This window comes from Schistocerca nitens, chromosome 4 (genome assembly GCF_023898315.1).
Source record: "Schistocerca nitens isolate TAMUIC-IGC-003100 chromosome 4, iqSchNite1.1, whole genome shotgun sequence".
Taxonomy (NCBI): Eukaryota; Metazoa; Arthropoda; class Insecta; order Orthoptera; family Acrididae; genus Schistocerca; species Schistocerca nitens.
This window is the reverse complement of record NC_064617.1, coordinates 353192345-353214667: the sequence shown is the minus strand read 5'-3', so window position 1 is coordinate 353214667 and position 22323 is coordinate 353192345. Positions and strand designations below refer to the sequence as shown.

The 22323-nt window shown below is 40.3% G+C and overlaps 1 protein-coding gene across 1 annotated transcript in view; it reads right to left on the bottom strand.

Moving 5' to 3' along the window:
* LOC126251847 (RAB11-binding protein RELCH homolog) overlaps positions 1–22323 on the bottom strand; it is a 121964-nt gene that overhangs the window by 60055 nt on the left and 39586 nt on the right. Inside the window, exon 7 of the mRNA XM_049952523.1 lies at positions 4778–4907. Coding sequence (XP_049808480.1) covers positions 4778–4907 — 130 coding nt within the window. The remainder of the gene's footprint in view (positions 1–4777; positions 4908–22323) is intronic.

Below are 22323 nucleotides of genomic sequence, written 5' to 3'. Positions count from 1 at the left end.
ACTAAAAAAACCAACCACAGTGTGTGTATCAGTCAACAGGATCCTCAACCGGAGGAGGTATACGAAAGCTAGTTGTGCAATATGTTAGTGCCTTAATATTGGTGGAAATTAAGCAGAAGAGTACATTAAAGTACTGGCTTTCATATAAAAATAAAATTGCTATGGAAAGACTATTTGTTATATTTTTATTTCAAAATGGTACTTACTAAAAAAACATGCCTTGTACTTTTCCACTTACCCATAAAGTGAACATGTTACACTGTATAATACTGAAAAGATGACATGTATGATTGCCTGCTTATTAGGCTACAAATTTGGTCACCACAGTGTGTCAATGCTCACAAAGTGTGGGAATCTGGAATGGTCTTCAGCATCTGACAAATATTCATCATTAGTCACTTGACATCCTCTGCTGGATAAAGGCATTCTCAATATTTTTCAATGCATTAGGATCTTCAGCAAAACAATTTCATGATGTTGCTGCATTTTTTTTTAATTTCGTCTATCCACGTAACACCATATTGTCATGTCTTTTCTTATCTTGGGGAATCCAGCAAAGAACAATATTGGTCCATGTACCATCCATTCATTCATTTGGCTACACTACCCGCCCACTGCTATTTCATATTCCAATACAGTCTGTTCCCTGATCCAGTAATTTGTTTTCCTGCCACTACTAGCAACCCTAAGGTGCAAAGTTCCAATTCTTGCATAAATAGCCTCACTATCTTAAGTCAAAACCTGTAAAACAAACTTATTGTAAACTTCAAGCCCAAAAATCAGCAATATTATCAAAAGGATAGGTTGCTACTCAACTTAAAGATGACAGATTGCGTTGGAGAACAGCACAATGAAAAGATTGTTACACACTGAGCTTCCTGCCAAAGCCATCTTCAGAAAAGAAAGGAAAACACACACACTTTCACACAAGTAGGCACACCTAATGCAAGCATGACCACGGTCTCAAGGCCCTCTAGCCAGACTGTAACAGTCAAGTTGAATGAAAGCAATACAGAGTGTGGCAGGGAAAGGGAAGTAACAGCAGGGTACAGGTGGGGGGATGTCTGGTGGAGCGCACAGGAACTAGAATGCACTAGGACAAGGCTGCTGCGTGCAACATTGCGACGCTGTGGTGGAGAGGGGAAGGTGGGAATGGGACATGAAAAAGAAATGGAGCAGAGAGGGAGAAAAGGCCAGTGGGTGCATTGGCAGAGAGTGGCGTACATGAGGGTGAGGGGATGTGAATTAGGGGGAGGTGATAGGACAGAGGGGTTGGAAACTGTTGGGTGAAGAGTGTGGGGACAATAGGTTATTGTAAGTTGACATCAGGATAATTTCAGGAGCAGAGAATACGTTATATGGATAACTTCCATCTGCCAAGTTCAGAAATTGGTGGCGGATGGGGGGATGCAGATGGCCCAAGTTGTGAAGCAGGCACTGAAATCAAGCATGTTATGTTCAACTGAATGTCGCACGACAGGGTGGTCACTTTGCTATAGGGCACAGTTCAGCAGTGGCCATTTATCCTGGTGGACAGCTGGTTGGTAGTCACATGAATATGAAAATCATTGCACAACTTTTGATTATGTCACCCTCATTGTGCACTATTCTCTGCCAACACACCCAAAAGTCTTTTCTTGTTCTCTGTTCCTCTCCTTTTCTGACCCCCCTCCCCCGCTACTGACCAACAATGTGCCTTGCATCCTTGTCCTGCCACCTTCTAATACCTGCATGCTCCAGCAGACAGCACTCTTCTTTCCCGACATCCATATCATGCTATCCCTACCCCTGCCCTACCACACTCTGTGGTGCTGTTTTCATTCAATGCGATAGTTGCAGTCTAGCCAGAGTGGCCAAAGATAGTGATGATCTGTGTGAGAGATATGCTTGCTTGTGTGAATGTGTGTCTTTTCCTTTCTTTTCTGATGAAGGCTTTATCCAAAAGCTCAGCATGTAACAGTCTTTTCATAGTGCCTGTCTGCAACTGAACATGCCATGTTTATGGGGAGTAGCAATCTAGTCTCTTCATAGTATTATTGCTTTATTATTGCTTTACAGATGACTCTGGAGCTAAGTTTTGAAAACAATATTTAGTTTACCAAACTCTCTTCAGAACATTTCCAATCTTCTGTTTATTTTCTTTCCCATCCACCTCGCTGTTGTCTTCAACTGTCCTAAATATGAAAATTTGTCAACTGGTTCTATGACCTCAGTGTTTATTTTTAGTCTTCCCTTCTATGCTTCATTGTAGATTGTTTTTGTCTTTTTATAGATGATTTTCAGATCTAATTTCAAACTTCCCCTATAAACTTATTCAAGGTTGAAGTTTAAATATGCATGAACATATGAATGAATGAATCAATTACTCCATACATCAGTCAATGAAGGTATCAATCACTCTAATCAACTAAATGTCTAGAGAGAGAGAGAGAGAGAGAGATTAACCATTAAATCAATTAGCAGTGGGAAGTGACTAAACTACAGTAGGAACCTTGCTGGCTTCAGTTCCCATCATAAAAGTTTAATGATGAACACAGACAGTAGGTACTGCACATTTGACACTGTGCTCCACTGTAGACTTAAAGGTATGAGCATATGAAATAGGTTGCCTGATATGTGAAAGTCTCAAAGATTTCATAAATAATAGAAACCAGCATGGTGTACTCGACAACACAAGTTCATAAGACACAACAATATCAGCAGGAATGTCCCAGGGAAGTGTGATAGAACAACTATAATTTTCTATATAAATAGACAATCTGGTCGACAGGGTGGACAGCAGTCTGCAGTTGTTTGCTGATGATGCTGTGGTGAATGGGAAGGTGTGGAAGTTGAGCGACCATAGAAGGATACAAGATGACTTAGACAAATTTCTAGGTGGCATGATGAATGGCAGCTAGCTCTAAATGTACAAAAATGTAAGTTAATTCTCATAAGTAGGAAAAAAACATGCCTGTAATGTTTGGATATAGCATTAGTACTATCCTGCTTGACACAACCATGGCATTTAAATATCTGGGCATAATGGTGCAAAGCAATATGAAATGGAACAAGAACATCAGGATTGCTGTAGGGAAGATGAATAGTTGAGCTGAGGTTACTGGACGAATTTTGGGAAAGTGTGGTTCATCTGTAAAGGAGGCGGCATATAGGACACTAGAGCGACCTATTCTTGAATATTGCTTGAGTATTTGGTATCCAAAACACGTGAAATTAACTCTTACCATGCTGAGTGCTAGCTGCATGCCACTCCCTGTGCTCTGGCTGATTTCCAATAGTTTCATTACACTTTCAATGGCTATAGAACGAGCTTAGTATGAGATATACAAAAAAATACAAGTTCTTTTTTAAATGACATGGTTTCAACTTCATGTGGGGCAACATTCATGTATGTTGAAGATAAATCTTTTTCAGGAAATGATAAAGCTTATAGAATGTATGAATCATTTTTTGAAGTTTTGCATCTTTATCACACGCCACAGCAATTAAAAAGAAGATAAACAAGTTAACATCAATAATACACGTGCCAAAAACAAAGGTAAACAAATGAAAGAACACCACAGAAAATGTAACAGACAAACCATAACCACAAGCAAACCTTCTTAGTTTCTGTGATCTAGCACTAAAGTGATTGACTAAAAGCATTAAAGAACCTACAGTTTTTAGTAGGAACAGTAAAATTATGTGTGAAATTCAAAATAACACTGAATACTGCACAAACATTACGGCAGCTGCATTTTCTTCTTTTCTGCACCCAACCTAATATTACAGTAACAGCATGGTAAGTGTTAAAGGAAGATATCAAAGCAATTCAGAAGTGGAATGCCAGATTTGTTACTGGTTCGAACAACATGCAAGTGTTGCAGAGACGATTCAAAAACTCCAGTGGGAATCCCTGGAGAGAAGGTGACACTCTTTTTGAGAAACACTATTGAGAAAATTTAGAGAACTGGCATTTACAGCTGACTGCAGAACAATTCTACCTCCACCAACATACATTTCACGTAATGACCAGGGAGATAAGAAAAAGACATATGTTAGATGGATGCGAAGGCCTGCTGTATATCCACTTTCAGTTGGATAATGTTATCATTGATGGTATGGTTATGCATGGTAGCTGTAAGTGACAACCAGAGGTGCTAGTATTGCAGCTTTTCAGGAAAATGTGTACAAAGTTTGGAAGGAGTGGAGAGGATCCAGTGAGAAATGGAAGTTTCAATTACTTTCACAATGTGTGCTTCAGTAGCTCAGCTGGAAAAGCACTACCCATGACAGACAAATTTCCCAAGCCACTGCACAATTTTAATTTGTCACACACAATCTAAAAAATGTATGCTACGTCAGGAATAAAAGAATGCAAATCCATGTCACAAAGCTCTTTATAATATCGAAGCAATCCAAATAACTGCTTGTTATGTGTATCTCCAATAGCCCACAAGAACAAAATAGCGATGCTGGAAACAATTAACATTTATTTTCAACAAAGTGCTGATTTTTGTCTCTACAAAAAATACGCAAATGATTCAAATGTGATTGATTCCTATAGGAATAATGGAAAATGTTTTCCAGAGTTTCTCAACCTTTAAGGCAAGAAGCAGAATGAATTAAAAAACTGTGATGATAGTTATATTCAAGAATACAAACTGAATAGTTGTCTTAAAAGGAAGCAAGTCGGAACATGTGAAAAGAGGTTTAAAAACTAATGAACAAAATCAAGCATATACTTATCTTTCATTATTTTTGTAGCTGGTGTGAGAGTTACTGAAAATTTACTGACCTGCAATAATTGTTAACCTCTCTTCTTCATTAGGTTTCTTCTTCAGGTTGAACAACAGATTTAACAACTTATCTCTACTGTCTGCCTCTGGATGAAGCTGAATTGTCATGACTATAAGAGGTATTATTTCCTGTAAGTAAATGAGAAAAATATTTTTATTCAGCTCCACACTAACACAGTATGGGCTAAAATTTCTATCATCATATGTAATAAGCATAACCGTTTACAAATAAATGTTTTTGGTACATCATGTCTTGCAGTGTGCGCATTTGTGAGTCTATTGTTGACAAAGGCCTTGGCCGAAAGCTTTAATTGTGAGAGTCTTTTTGTTGTGCCTATCTGTGACTCAGCATCTCTGCTGTACGGTGGGTAACAACTTTCCTTCTCATAATATTGTTACTTTCCATCATGGATTTTCCACTGTTTGACTAAAATCAAATTGGTTACTTTGGAATCTTCCAAACTTCTGAATTAACTTTCAACAACGATGAAAATTTCAAATGAAACGCAACCTCTCATCTGAAGCTACATGATATGTGGTGCAGAGATACCTACATTAGAAAACAGTATTTACATAAGCTTTCAAGCTCTTGCTCAGTTATTGATAGTTGCTGCCTGTCAGATGGAGGTGGGGAAGGCGTACAGAAGGACACAAGAGGAAAGGAGTGGGACACAGGGCAGTGTGAGGCAGAGCTTTCAACAGATGAATCAGTGGTTGCACGACAAGACAGAAGGTGTTCAGAGATAGAAAGGGGAAGAGGTGGAGGAGAGGAAAGTGGAGATGAAGAAGAAGGGAAGGGTTGGGGGTGGGGGAGGGGGGAAGAGGGGGGAGAGGGAGAGAGAGTAAAGATAAGGTGAGGCAATGAGGAACATGTTAGCAGAGGTTTATGCCAGGGGGACTGTGAGAGCACAGGATACACTGGAGAGAGAATTCCCACCTGCATGGTTTAGAGAAATTAGTGCTGGAAGGGAGTATCCAAATGGCCCTTGCAGTGGAGCAGCTGTTGAAATCATTTGCGTTGTGGTGCACAATGCATTTGGCAACTGGAAGGTTGTACTGTTTCGAGAATTTCCGCGTAAATTCTAGAACCACTCGGCCTTCCACCATACTGAACACACGATATTTTAGATGCAAGTGGGTGAAAGGAACCCTATCCACTGCACGTCACTTGTCTGTGTGTGTGCAGGTCTGAAGTTTATCATGAGAAGACTGTAGACACAGTGGTCGAACGGCACCGACAAGTTCTTGTCGGTCGATCCATGGAAGTCGTAGTGAAAGAGCAAGGAAGAACTATGGAACTTCTAGCGTATTCTGTGTTAATTGTATCAGTGACCATCGTTATAAATAACATGAACATTTGAGATTCAGAATTCTGAAAAAACTCTTATCTTGGACATGATGGAGGCGAGATGTTTTTTACGATTTCATTGTAATAGTCACGGTTGTTAAGTCAACTCTTTTCTAAAATGTACTTAAATCTGTTTCTAATGTGCGACAATACGAGTGACTTACAAGAAGTCAAATATTTATATTGAAATTGCGAATTCGTTATTGCAAATGGAGTCCAAATATACTGACGGTGTTGTCGAAAGAGCACAGTTTTAGAAGAGAAGGCCCATTAAAAAATTCATCACAAAACGTTAGAATGTAGCAACCAGTGTGAAAGGACAGAAGGAAACAGGAATTCTGAGATGAAAATGAGATAAGAAGATGATATGTGTTGCCATAGCAACCTAGCATAATGAGACAAAAGAATCATTCCAAGAAATTGAATTAAGCTCAAAGTATCAGATGGAGAAAATTTGTAAATGTAAAAAAGGAGAAGACGTAAGAAAGTCACAATGTTAAAAACCGGAGACAAGATTTCGGCATATTAGACTAAGAAGAGATACACCTAGAATGATTTGACCAAAAAGATCCAGTGCGGGGAGTACACAGCTCTCGCACACATCGCGAGGATGCAGACGTGCTAACCAACCTACATCCACCACCGCCGGCACCAGCTTTTATTCACTGGTTCTGATTTGCCGCCACATCCGCTCACCTAACCAGCGAGAATTCTATGCCACGTGAGTGTGAAATAAAAACTTTATTACTCTAGTAAGAAGTGTTAAAAATTATGGTGGGGTGAACTTTTACTGTGTAATTGGTATAACTGAAATTAATATTAAATGCTCACAAGAGCTAAAGCCTATAGAAGCAGGGACAGTATACAACAAGTTGGAGAAACTTCAGAACCAACCATGCCTATGAAAATTACCAAAGAAGGGCCTGACTGGTCTGAGTTAGTAAATCTAATTAAAGCTCAGAGTATACAATTAGGCTTGATGAATTCTCAATTAGAAGATCAAAGTTTTAACTCAGACTCAGTAAATACTCAGTTAAATGATAAATTAGAATAATTAGATGATGTGAGTACAACTTTTAATGCTCAGAGTAAAGTTCTAAATAACCAAAGTGAAACATTGAATAGTCAGGTGACCAATCTAGGTTTATTAAGTGCCAAGGTTGATGCACAGTGTAGAGAATTTAGTAGTCTATGTGAAGGCGTGGATGCTATAAAGACTGAATTTGACACTCTAAATGGTAAAGTTGAAATTTTGAAATTAGATTTAAAGAAGGAAGTAACTGATTCTTTAAACAGTCATGTAAATCAAATGTTTACTGATTTCAATCAAAAACAGAAGGATAATTTTCAGGATCTGACAAAAAGATTAGAGTTGAATATTGAGTAGAAATATAATAGTGTAGAATTAGAGATTAACGAAAAGTTAGGATCATTGGAGGATGTATGTAATGCTCAGTTTAATGCTGTAAAGCAGGGATGGCATACTTTGAAAGAGAGCATTGATAAGCAGAACGAATTAATGCCTGTCATTCAATTGAAAATTACACATGTAAGTACACGAGTAACAAGTGTAGACAGAAGCTTCAAAGAGAAGATAGCAAACTCTGATATCATAAATGTAAGTAGTCTGGAGGAACAGGTAGAAGAAATTATAGATTGGAAAGTCACAGAGAATAACATACGGGAATACATTGCCTATGGCGTTTTCTGAATTTACTGATATCAGGAAGAGCATAGACGAGCTCTGGAGAGAATTCAAACTTATCCAGGAACAAATAGAAAAATGAGTAACTTCACCTAATGTTGTGTTACTTAGCGAAGTGGTGATTGTTTTGCAGTGGGGAGATTTTCAAACAAAATTTAACGAGAAGTACTGGTCTACACTAGCTCAAGTGAAGTTAATATCATATTCATGGGACCCAGGTGGAGTCGTATATCTCCCAGGGGCGTTAACATTCTGAGTTAACAGGCAGAGCGATGACTGTCGGGATCTGAGTTGATTTCGGTGTTTCTTCCAAAATAGTTTTTCTGCACTGAATTCCTTGCAAATCTTGAACTATTCTGTCATCTATTTCAAAAATCTGGGGAAGGGAGGTGGGAAGGATTTCCTGTCTTTGGGGCTATCTTCTTTCTTTTCTTCGATCTTAGCAACCATTTCTATTTATTTCCTTTCTTATTTCTCATTTGAGGACCTATCTATTTTTTTCCCTCTTTCCATATCCACATACTTCTATAGCAGAAGTCCTTCCTGGTTTCTGTGGTTTCCAATAACCTACATCACTGTGACGATTCCATGTATGTATAAGAACTATGACCTATGATGATTCTACATCGAGTGTACATAAGAAGGAGGCATGAGTAATGAAAGAGAATGCAAGCAAGATTGGAGTTGATCGTGATGCTTATTTAAGAAAGACAGTATAATAAATACTCTGAAAATTGATGAATAGTAGGATAATAGGACTTTAATTATAGGTAGACATAGTATCTACCAACAGTATAGAAGTCGAGAAGTAGAGTAGGACTCTAGGGATTAAATGATATATTAAGAAGTGAATGCAAAGTGCAGAGTAAATTTGTAGCTTTACCAGAAAATATGTAATTATAGTATACGTAGAAACGTATACTAGGGTAGTGAACCGTGAGGCCTACTCAGAAAGGATAAGGGGGGGCATACCCGGCATTTACTGAATATAAAGGGCATGCGTACCTACGTGGAGATTGGACGACCTGTGGCCTAAAAAATGGGAATGTTTTGAAAAGGGGCGTACCTACCATAATGGAAAGAGGAAGTGTTCTCATAAGGTCAACCCGCAAACGAGGTATAGGTACTGATCCTGGGGGAAAGGGACAGTATCATGACAGAAGTCACAAATTTTATAAGAATTATTCTGGAAAGTATGCATTATATACAAAACTAGCATTATTATGTTTCATATAAATAATTGAGTGTCAAAAGAATGCTTTCATTTTGCCCACAGTTCCTCAAAACTACAAGCTACAAACTAGTACAAAGAAAGAGAACAGAAAATAGAATACTCAAGTGTCACGAACACCTGAAGTTTACAACCAGAAATAAAAAAAGTCTCACGATGCCTAAATACTAGTCAAGCTTACTAAATCACGAACAAATGCTCATGTCTAAACAAAGTAGAGTAAGAAAACAGTAGAAAGACTGTAGGCAGAAGCCTGTTTAAGAGTGTACAAAGAATTGTAGTTGAAAAAAAAATGTATATAAACATATAGAAGAAACGTATACGGTTGTAAAATGTTATCGTGTATTATATTAAGTACATGATTATTATGTATAAAATATCGCATGTTCAATGTATGTAGTATTTTGAGAATTTCCGCGTAAATTCTAGAACCACTCGGCCTTAATTCTAGAACCACTCTGCCTTCCATCGTCTTGAACACACGATATTTTAGATGTAGGTGGGAGAAAGGAACCCTACCTACTGCGCATCACCTGTCTGTGTGTGCAGGTCCGAAGTTTATCGTGAGAAGACTGTAGACACGGTAGTCGAACGGCACCAACAAGTACTTGTCGGTCGATCCATGGAAGTCGTAGTGAAAGAGCAAGGAAGAACTATGGAACATCTAGATTATTCTGTGTTAATCGTATCAGTGACCTTTGTTAAAAATAACACGAACATTTGAGATTCAGAATTCTGAAAAAAACTCTTATCTTGGATTTGCTGGAGGCAAGATGTTTTTTACAATTTGTTTGTATTGGAGTCATGGTTGTTAAGCCAACTCTTCTCTAAAATGTACTTAAATCTGTTTCTAATGTGAGACAATGTGAGTGACTTACAAGAAGTCAAATGTTTATATGCGAAGTGTGAATTTTGTTCTTTATGAAGGTCAAATATACCGATAGTTGTTGAAAAGTATTCTTCAAGTACCTAATTATTTTGCAAGTAGAGAGAGAGTCTTTAAGGTTCCTGTAACTAGCATCATTCTTCGGAGAAGAAGTTTATAGAGATTCCAGAAGCAGGTTATCCAGGGAAGAAGATCGGCTGTGTACACCAAATAAGTCAAATCGTATAAGATAAATAGGAAGTTTGCACATACGGTTCACACACTTTTAGTCCTCAAATCGTTAGAAGGTCAAGTGTACAGTTTGCCACATTTTGGCGGTGGCCATTATGCGAGCAGGCAGTTTGTTACTTGTCATTCTCATATAGAATGCCGACAGTAAACAGTAAATGTGGCACAGCTGGCATATTAACATGATCATGAAAAGCATAGATTGTTATTCACTGTTAAGATCACACACACACACACACACACACACACACACACACACACACACACAAGAGCACCTCAAGCAAACATGACCGCTATCTCTGGTCAGGATGCAACTGTGTCATGTCAAACAGAAGAAGCATATCTGGAGTGGGAAGAGGAAGGGGGAGGGGGAGAGGAGGGATAGCAGGCTAGGGGAGGGCGGGGGGGGGGGGGGGGAGACATCAGCACTGCCTGGTGCAGTGTGTAGGGACTAGATGGTGGCAGGACAGACCTGTCAGGTGCAGCATCAGGAGGCTGTGGGGAAGGAGGTAAGAATGGAAGAGGAGAGGAGCAGAGAAGGGGAAAAGACTGTTAACAGAAAGATGATGCACAACAAGAGTGAGGAGATTTGAATTGGGTGGAGGTGATAGGACAGGGGGAGGAGAGTGTTGAAGTGTTGTATGGAGGGTGTGGGGCAGTAGTTTGCCATAGATTGAGGTCAGAACAATTTTGGGAGTGGAGAATGTCTAGTAAGGATAACTCCCATCTGGACAGTTCAGTAAAGCTGGTGGCAGGAGAGCTAGTATATGACATGGGTGCTTTCACTGATGGTCCTGCCTCTGATAGGGTAGGATAAGCATGTGACAGGACTAAATTAGGAAGTGTTGGGTGGGTGGATTGGCAGGTCCTGCACCTGCATCTTCCACAGGGATATGATATCTTTGCCAAGGGGTTGGGATTGGGAGCAGGGCAGCGATGAACTAGGATGATGTTGAGGTTAGGTGGGTGGGTGACAGAACACAACATTAGAAGGGGGCGGGCATGAAAGATAATCCAAGCCCTGATGAAGAATGTAGTTCAGTTGTTCCAGACTGGGATGATATTGGGTGACAAAAGGGTGCTCCTTCATAGCTGGTTCTTGGGGGTGGTGGGACAATTGGGGGTGTGTGGTAATACTGCATGACAAATCTGTTTATGGACTAGGTTTGCAGAATAGTACCTGCCTGTGAAGACCTTTGTGAGATGTTCAGCATAGGGGGCAAGGAGTTTTTGTCACTGCAGAATCGCTGTCTCCAGATGGCCAGGCCGTATGGGAGAGATTTTTTGGTGTAGGATGGACGACAGCTGTTGAAATGCATATACTGTTCATGGTTGGTGGATTTAATGTGGACAGAGGCGTGAACAGGGCCCTCAGAGAGGAGGAAATCAACATACAAGAAGAAAGAGAATCAGGTGAAGTGGTTAGGAGAGAAGGTGTTGAATCGTAGTGAAGTCCTCTACCAGTTATCTGACTCCTCCATATATAAATTCTACCAGAGTGATTCTATGCCAGACGACCCCGTTTAAAGCCTTAGGCACTTCCCAGAACCTCTCGCGTGACACCATTCCCCTCCTCACCTTTATGACACCCAGCACATCCACCTTCTACATGCTCCCTAAAATTCAAAAGTCTAGCAATTCTGGACACCCCATTGTAGATGGTTATTGCACTCACAATGAAAGAATTTCGAGCCTCATTGACCGACACCTTCAACTAACTGGCCAAAATCTAGCCTCCCACATCAAAGATACCACCCACTTTCTTTACTGACTTAACACTGCCCTCACTTGTTTACTTCCTGGATCCCAATTAATCACTGTTGGTACCACACTCTCATGCTCATAGTTTTGCTGCTTCTTAACACTACCTCTCCCAATGTCTTTCAGACTCCAAACACACTACCTCATTCCTCATATGCCTTAGTAAGTTTCTCCTAACACAAAACTGCTACTCCTTTGAAGGGAAGATAAAAAAAACAGCCATGGGTAGTTGCATCACACCCTCATATGCCATGCTGTTTATGGACCATCTACAGGAAAACATCCCAGAATCACAAAATCTGAAACCTCTGGCCTGGTTCTGGTTCATCAATGATACCTTCACGATCCAGACTCAGGGCCAAGACACCCTGTCCTCACTCGTTAACAGCCTAAACACCTCCTCTCCCATCTACTTTACTTCACCTCCAGAGTGTCAGTTTCCTTGATGTTTATCTCTTCCTCTCCGATTGGTCCATCCACACCTCCGTTCACATTAAAAACATGAACTACCAACAGTACCTGCATTTCAACAGCTGCCATCCCTACCACACTAAAAAATCCCTCTCACACACCAAGGGACGGCGTATCAGCAGCAAAAAGAAGTCCCTTGTCCACTATGCTGAATGTCTCACAAAGGCCCTCACAGACAGGCACTATCTCCCAGATCTAGAGTGATAACAGATATCCTGTGCCAAATCCCACCACACTCTAACGTTCTCACCACCCCGAAGAACCAACTACAAAGAGCTCCTTTCATTACCCACTCCACCTGAAGTGGCTTTCCGTCACCCACCCAACCTCAAAAACATCCTAGTCCTTCTGTACATCAACCCCAATCGCAGCCCCTTGCCACAGGGATCATATCCCTGTGGAAGACACAGGTGCAAGAGCTGTCCAATCCACCTGCCACTTCCTAGTCCAGTCCTGTCATAGGCTTATCCTACTCCATCAAAGGTCGGGGCACATGTCATATAACAGCTCTGCTACAATCATTGCACAGATTTTTATATTGGTATGACTACCAACCAACTGTCCACCAGGATGAATGGCCACTGTCAAACTGTCACCAATAGCAAAGTGGACCACCTTGTGGCACAACATACAGCCGAATATAAAATATTTGATTCCAATGGCTGCTTCACAATCTGGGCCATCTGGATCATCCCCTCAACCACCAGATTTTCTGAACTGCACAGATGGGAGTTATCCTTAGAACACATTCTCTGCTCCTGAAATAACCACAGCCTCAACTTATGGTAACCTATTGCCCCACAGCCTCTATCTAACAGTTTCCGTACCCTCTTTGTACCACCACCTCCCAAATCGTGTGCCCTCAACTCTTGTGTGCAGCTCTCTGCTGGTGGTCATGGAAGGCACCATAATGGCTGCACAATACGTGAATGCCATCCTCCAGCTGATAGTGCAACCATATCGACAGCATACTAGCAAGGCATTCATCTTCATGGATGACAATTCGCACCCCCATCATGCACGTCTTGTGAATGACTTCCTTCAGGATAACGACATCGCTCGACAAGAGTGGCCAGCATATTCTCCAAACATGAAACCTATTGAACATGCCTGGGATAGATTGAAAAGGGCTGTTTATGGATGACGTGACCCATCAACCAATCTGAGGGATCTACACTGAATCACCACTGAGGAGTGGGACAATCTGGACCAACCTTGATGAACTTGTGGGTAGTATACCATGATGAATACAGACAAGCATCAATGCAAGAGGACTTGCTACTGGGTATGGAGGTACTGGTGTGTACAGCAATCAGGACCACCACCTCTGAAGGTCTCGCTGTATGGTGGTGCAACATGCAATGTGTGGTTTTCATGAGCAATAAAAAGGGCGGAAATGATGTTTATGTTGATCTCTATTCCAATTTCCTGCACAGGTACTTGGAACAGAGGTGATGCAAAACTTTTTTTGGTGCGTGTAAATCAGGGCTGCTTTCACACATGGCCCTGCCTTTTATAGGTTAGGAAATGCCTGTGACTGGATTATGAGGGAGGTGGCAGGTAGGTGGGTGTAAGTGACAGATCTTGCACGTGGGTTGACCACAAGGGGACTGGAATAGGGATGGAAAAGGATATTCTGTAAGCTGAGAGGGGGATGGAACTCTACTTTTGGCGATGTGGGTAGGATTTAGCTTAGGATACCCCTGTCTCTGGGCATGAAAACAGGTAGTCGAAGCCCTAGCGAAGGATGAGGTTGAGCTTTTGAAGGCCAACAAGATAATGGGTGATCGCAGGAATGCTGGTCAGTGGTTGGTCAACAGGTTTACTAGTGTCAGGGGAGGAGACAGGAGATCTGTTTACGGAAGAGCTGGGTAAGATACTGTTTGTTAATAAAGGCTTTGTTAAAGTTTACAATATATTTCAACAACTCCTACTTTCCACTGCAGATGCAGCATCTACAGGTAGCGAGGCTGTAAGGAAGAGACTTATTGACATGGAACGGATGACAGCTGTCAAAGTGAATGGTTGGTGCATTTGATATAAAAACACGTATGTTTATGGTGCAACCTGAGAAATGGAGATTGATTTCTAGGAATATGGCTAGTTGAGTTGAGAAGGGCCAGGTGAGGCAGATCTGGGAGTAGGTTTTAAAGTATTCAAGGAAAGAGCACAGGCTGTCCCTGCCAGGAGTCTATATCATGAAAATGTCATCAATGAATTTGAACAAGACACAGGATTTGAAGTGTTGACTGGATAGGAAGGATTCCTCCAGATGGCCCATAAATAAGTTGGCATAGGACGCTGGGATAGGATGGTGCCATACGAGCACCCGTGGCAGTACCACAGTTTTGATATCAAAAGTGAAATTATTTTGGATCAACGTGTGGTTGGCTTAGAGGATTAGGAAAGATGCGGTAGGTTTGGTGTCAGGAAGTCGTTGAGAAAGGTGGAATTCCATGGCCACAAGGCCATGGGCATGGGAGATGTTGGTGTACTTGTATAAGGATATTTCATCCACAGAGACCAACCAAACATGCTATGTACCACAACACAAATGATTTCAATAGCTGCTTCATTATGTGAGTCACCTGGATCTGCCCTTCGAGCACTAGTTTCTCTGAACTGCACAGGTGGGAATTGTCTCTCAAGCATATGCCGTGTTCTCGCAATCCCCTCCGCTGACCTATTTCCCCCTGCTCACATTAACCTTTTCCCTTCTCTCTTCCGTCCACACAACTCAACTCCTACCCTACCCAGATTGTGTACTGCCTTATCCCACTACTCTTCTTCTCCCCCAAGGTCTCTCTCTCTCTCTCTCTCTCTCTCTCTCTCTCTCTCTCTCTCTCTCTCTCTCTCTCCCCCCTCTCCCTTCCACATTTTTTCCATTCCTCACCCTTCCTCTCTCCCTCCCTCCTTGTTTCTCTTCATCTCCACCTTCCTCTTCTTTTCTCCCCTTCCTCTCTCTGCCTCTGCCCTCTGAACACCTTTAGTCTTGTTGCACAGCTTGTAGTGCTTTGAGAATTTCTGCATAAATTCTAGAACAACTTGGTCTTCCTCTGTCTTGAACACACAATATTTTAAATAGAAGTGTGAGGGAGATGAATCTGACCTAATGCGCATTGCATGTTTGTGTGTGCAGGTCTAAAAACAGTCACAAGCAAATTGTGGGCACAACGGCCGAACAGCGGCCTACAAGTACCTGCTGTACGATCCATAGTATTTCAGTGTATGTGTACAGAAGAACGAGGGGAGTTTGTGTGTTATTCTGTGCTTTTAGTGAGTGTTAAGGACAAATGAAGAAATGAAATTAGACTTTCAAGCAATTCACGTGTTGGGCTTGCCACTAAAACCCGAGAAGCGAGTGAAATACAAGAAGATATTTATATGTGGAATGCGAGAAAGGTATTCTGCATAGTTAACTACACTGTTAATTGGTGAAAACAAAGTTTGTATATGTACTGCACACATTCTGTCATCAAAAAAGAGTTAGAGCATGGCGACCAGTGAAAAGGACTTGAAAAAAAATGGCAATTTTGAGAAGAAATCAAAGAAGAAGATATGATGTGTTGCCATAGCAACCAGATATAACAAGACAAGAGAACTGTTTCATGTAACTGGATTAAGTCCAAAAATCAAATGGAAAAATTTATGGACGCAACAAAAGGGAAGACGTAAGGAAGTATCAATGTTAAAAGAACGGAAAGATGACCTCGACGTATTAGACTAAGAAGAGATACGACAAGAATAATTCAACTAAGAAGATCCAGTGGAGTGAGTATACAGCTCTCACACATATCGCGGCGACGCTGATGCGAAAACAACATCCGACGCCACTGGCACCAGTTGGGGTTCACCGGTGCTGACCTGCTTCCACAGCTGCCTACCGATGCCGACCTCGACACCAATGCCTGATGCCGCCAGCTTGCTGTTCACCGGTGCTGACTTGCCGTCACATCTGCCTCCCTACGTTGCGAGAATTCTACGCCGGGTGAGCGCAAAATAGGGCTTTAGTACCTTAGCAAGAAGGGATACAGACAGTAGAGTGACTTTTATTGGTGTAGTTATTATACTTAGAGTTAATTTGTTAAATGATTACTAGATCTAAAACTAATAGGAATATGGATAATACACGGAGAACTGGGGAAACTCAGAACCAGCCATGGCTATGAAAGTGAGTAAGGAAGTGCCAGACATATGAATTAGTAAATTTATCAAAGCCCAAAGTACAGATTCAGCACCTTTAAGAAAGGAACTAAATGCAGCTTTAAATGCTCAAAGTCTTAAGTTAGATTCAGTGAATACTCAAATAATAAATTGGATGTTCAGAATGAAACTAGGATTGTTAAGTGCTAAGGTAGATTCACAAAGTAAAGAATTGAGTAATTTATGTGAAGGTATGGGAAATTTGAAAACTGAATTCGATGCTTTAACTGCTAAAGTAGAAAATCTCAAGACAGATTTGAAAGGTGAACTAACTAGTTCTTTAAGCAGTCACGTAAATCAACTGTTCACTGACTTTAATCAGAGACAGAATTATGAACTTCAGGATTTGACAAAGAAGTTAGATTTGATACTGAAGATAAATGTAATAATGTAGAATCAGAACCTATTGAAAACTTAGAATCTTTGGAAGATGTGTACAATAGTGAATACAATAATGTAAGACAGGGAATGAATACTTTGAAACAGACTGTAGATCAGCCTAAGGAATTAATGCCGATTATTCATTCGCAAATTACAGGTGTCTGTAAACGAGTGGATAATGTTGATAGATACTTCAAAGAAAATATATCTAACTTTGGTATTATAAATGTATGTAGTTTGGCGGAACCACTTGAACAAGTTATGGATCGAAAAGTAACCGAGATTATAGCCTCTGGAAACATTTTGACTGTCGCTTCTTCCAAACTTAATGATACTAGCAAGGTTACAGATGATATGTGGAAAGAATTCAAGCTTATCCAAAACCAAGTAGAAAAAAATGTATCATCTCTTAATGTTGTGTTACCTAGGGAAGTGGTGATTGTTTTGCAGTGGGGAGACTTTCAAACAAAATTTAATGAGAAGTACTGGTCTGCACTTGCTCAAGCGAAATTAATATCAGATCCATGGGACCCAGGTGGAGTCATATATCCCCCAGGGATGTTAACGTTCTGTGTTAACGGGCAGAGAGACGACCGTCGGATCCCGAGTTTTTTTCGGTGTTTCTTCCAAAATAGTATCCTGCACCAAATTACCTTCACGTCTTAAACTATTCTGTAATCTATTCTTGAATTCTTAAACTATCCTATAATTTTAGTACTGAGAAAACTCGATATGACAACAAAATAAAAAACAATTTAAGAGAATCATGGATAAACGGTGACCTCCAAATTAAATGAACAGAATAGAATATTATATTTGTGGAAAAAGGTAATATCGTGTAACTAATTGAACAACCATTATACTGTAGTGTATGGATTTTCTATTTTATATAGAATATTTTATACCTTTTATGAGATGTGATGTAGACGAGAGGGTTTGTATTGATTTTGAAAAGGGGAGGTAGTGTAAAGAAGAGCTTGATTTACACCAACAGATAAATCATGGCTAACACAAAACACACACCACTCCTATCAAACAACCCTTCCAAACAAGTGTGCTTGATTCTTCACCATTTGCTGTGTCCTTAGTGTTGCTAAGATTTCCTTCGGGGACCTTAAGAGGGTAAGGTAGGAATGTCCGTTCTGTAGGAGACGGTTTAACACCAAACCACCTCCGGCTTCTCACTCAAGTACCTGCGAGGTAGGAATCCTGGGGAAGGGGTGTGAGAAGGGTTTCTTATCTTTGGGGCTGTCTTCTTCCTCTTCTTCGATCTCAGCAACCATTTCTGTTTTTTCCTTTCTTACTTCTGTTTTGAGGACCCAACTATTTTTTTCCTCTTTCCATATTCATATACTTCTATCACAAAAGTCCTTACTAGTCTCTGTGGTTTCCAATAATCTACATCTTATTTTCACATATGAAGGCCGAAGAATCAGAATACACAAACACACTTATGCATACACACAAAGAAATACGAATACACAAATGATGAAGTTACAGATTAGAAGGATGTAAGAACCGCCAAGGGTTGTAGGGGAGAAGATATATGTACATATAGAAAGATGCACAAATTGTTTTTATTATGACGGTTCTACATCGTCTATTTACATGAAAAGCCATCTCATATATATAGATTCCATATCGCATATGTACATAAGTATAGAAAAACTACGATGATCTTACAAAGAGTATTTATAAGCAGGAAGCATGAGTAATGAAGGAGAACGCAAGCCAGATTGGAGTTAATTGTGATGCTTATTTAAGAAAAGTCAGTGTAGCGAATACTCGGATAAACTGATGAATAGTACAATAGTGAGGCTTGAACAAAATAGGTAGACATAGTATCTACCATGAGTTGAATAATATGTGTAGACATAGTATCCACTTAGATTATAGAAGTTAAAAAAAAAAAAAAAAAAAAAAAAAAAAAAAAAAAAAAAAAGAGGAAGACTCTAGGGTATTAAATGAGGTATTAAGAAGTGAGAGTGAAATGTAAAATAGATTTTTATTTTACCAGGAAATATTTAATTATAGTGTACATAAAGATATATACTAGAGTAATGAACCATGAGGCCTACTCATAATGGATAAGGGGGCAGGGGGGGGGGCGTACCAAGAATTTGCTGAGGATATAGGGGAGGCTTACCTACACAGAGATAGGATGATCCGTGGCCTGATGAATAGGGATGTTTTATAAAGAAGCGTGCCTACCAGAACGAAAGGAGGAAGTGCATTCACAGAGTCAACCCACATGTATATCTACATCTACATACATACTCCACAATCCACCATACGGTGCATGGCGGAGGGTACCTCGTACCACAACTAGCATCTTCTCTCCCTGTTCCACTCCCAAACAGAACGAGGGAAAAATGACTGCCTATATGCCTCTGTACTAGCCCTAATCTCTCCTATCTTATCTTTGTGGTCTTTGGCAGCAGTAAAATTGTACTGCAGTCAGCCTCAAATGCTGGTTCTCTAAATTTCCTCAGTAGTGATTCATGAAAAGAATGCCTCCTTTCCTCTAGAGACTCCCACCCAAGTTCCTGAAGCATTTCCGTAACACTCGTGTGATGATCAAACCCACCAGTAACAAATCTAGCAGCCCGCCTCTGAATTGCTTCTATGTCCTCCCTCAATCCGACCTGATAGGGATCCCAAACGCTCTAGCAGTACTCAAGAATAGGACATATTAGTGTTTTATAAGCGGTCTCCTTTACAGATGAACCACATCTTCCCAAAATTCTACCAATGAACCGAAGACGACTATCAACCTTACCCACAACTGCCATTACATGCTTGTCCCACTTCATATCGCTCTGCAATGTTACGCCCAAATATTTAATTGACATGACTGTGTCAAGTGCTACACTACTAATGGAGTATTCAAATATTACAGGATTCTTTTTCCTATTCATCTGCATTAATTTACATTTATCTATATTTAAAATTAGTTGCCATTCTTTACACCAATCACAAATCCTGTCCAAGTCATCTTGTATCCTCCTACAGTCACTCAACAACGACACCTTCCCGTACACCACAGCATCATCAGCAAACAGCTGCACATTGCTATCCACCCTATCCAAAAGATCATTTATGTAGATAGAAAACAACAGCGGACCTACCACACTTCCCTGGGGCACTCCAGATGATACCCTCACCTCCGATGAACACCACCATCGAGGACAACGTACTGGGTATAGGTACTGATCCTAGGGTAAAAGGACAGTATTGTGACAGAAGTCACACAGTTAATAGGAATTATTCTGGTAAGTTTGAATTCTATATACCACTAGCTTTATTATGTTTTATGTGAATTTACAAGTGTCAAAAAGAACACTTTCAGTTGCCCAGTGTTCTTCTAGACTACAAACTACTATAAATAATGATACTAATACACACTAAAGAAAAAACAGTACAAGGCATTAGAATAAAGTACTCAAGTGTCATCTGAGAGGAGGAATATGGGATGCTTCTAGAATTTCTGAATAAATTCTAGAACCACTTGGCCTTCCTCCGTCTCAAACACACGATATTTTAAATAGAAGTGAGAGAGACACGAATTCGACCTACTGCGCACTGCACATTTGTGTGTGCAGGTCTAAAAACAGTCACGAGCATATTGTGGTTGCGGCGGCCGAACGGCGGCCAACAAGTACCTGCTGTACAATCCATAGAGTTTCAATGCATATGTAGAGAAGAACAAGGAGTGTTTATGTATTATTCTGTGCTTTTAGTGACTGTGATGATTGTTAAGGACTAATGAAGAAGTGAAATTAGACTTTCAAGTAATTCATGTGTTGGACTTGCTAGAAGCAAGACATGTTCATAAATTATGCGGTTGTTTAACCAACGCTATTGTATAGGTATTTAATCGAGTCTGATGTGAGACGAATCGGTTGCCTTGCAAACTTTCGAATATTTATGTGAGAAATGGTGAATTTGTTCTTTGTGGAAGTCGAAATATACCAAGATTAAACTAAAAGTATTCTGTGAGTATCCACTTATTTCATGAGAACCTGCGACTGTAGCGCCTAGAACTGCATAGCCACCCCGGCTGGCAAATTCTCTTAACCAGCTTTATTCTCCGGAGAAGAAGATTTTCGAGATCGATGTGGCTGACTATCCAGAGAAGAAGATTGGCTGTACATACCAAATAAATCAACTGATGTGAGAGAGGTGTGAAGTTGGCAAACCAGCTCCACATCACTTCTTGTCATCGAAATCATTAGGAGCTGCTGAGGTATCTGTCGAAAGACCTGCCTCACACTAACCCCCACCACCTCCTACATCCTTCTTTCCTCCCCCCCCCCCCCCACCTCCATCTGACAGACAACTTCTTACAATAATCGATAATCAACAGTAAATCTCGAATCTCGCCACGGTCGCTGGTGTGCACGTGTCTGTGTGTGTGTGTGTGTGTGTGTGTGTGTGTGTGTGTGTGTGTGTGTGTGTGTGTGTGTTTGAATTAAAGGATTATTTTTAAGCTCTTAAACTCTAACAACGCACAAAATGTGTTTTAGATGGACTGCAGAAAGAAAAGATTCCCACAGCAAAAGAACATTCTCTGAGAAAGCTCTCAATTTCATACAAATAAAACATTCAAAGCATAGTCTCCGACAAGTGAGTTCCTTTTCACTGCCTATCTTCTTTCTTTAGAAGGTTCTCAGTTTGTGTTGTCTGCCATACCTGCACAGAACATGGGTGTAATGCTACATTTCACTCAACTAGCTCAAACAGGCAAACTGTTCAGTGTACGAATACAGACCTGGCATCTGTGTGTTCTGGAAAAGCTAAATTATACTTTGATTTTATTTGTATGTGCAACAACAAATTATTAAGATGATTCTGGACAGTTTACGAGAATGGATTTTCTTGCACCGTTACTGAATTTTTGACATGTGGGAAACTTTTTTATTATTGAAGTTAGGTGAACACACTATGCGAATGAAATCGCAAGATTACATGACAATTTCATCTACTCCACAACGGAACTTTGTCAGATTTTTCTAACACGAGATAATTTGGGTTAAATACAATGCATAATGGTTTGCTCGCACGTGAAGTACGTAAGTGGTCACCTACATCGTTCGTTACAAAAAAAAGATCGCTAGGTTTGTTATAAACCAGTTATTAATTTTTCTGATCCACCTAATTATTTCTAACATAACAAAATATAACATTTATACTGTGAGGAAAACTGATGATGAACATCTGAATATGTCAGTGACACAGTTGTCTGGTTTATGCAAGGTGTACAACTTTGCTTCCGTCATTTTTTCCCCAACACTTGAGGCTTTAATGAAACAAATTGGTTACACATATATC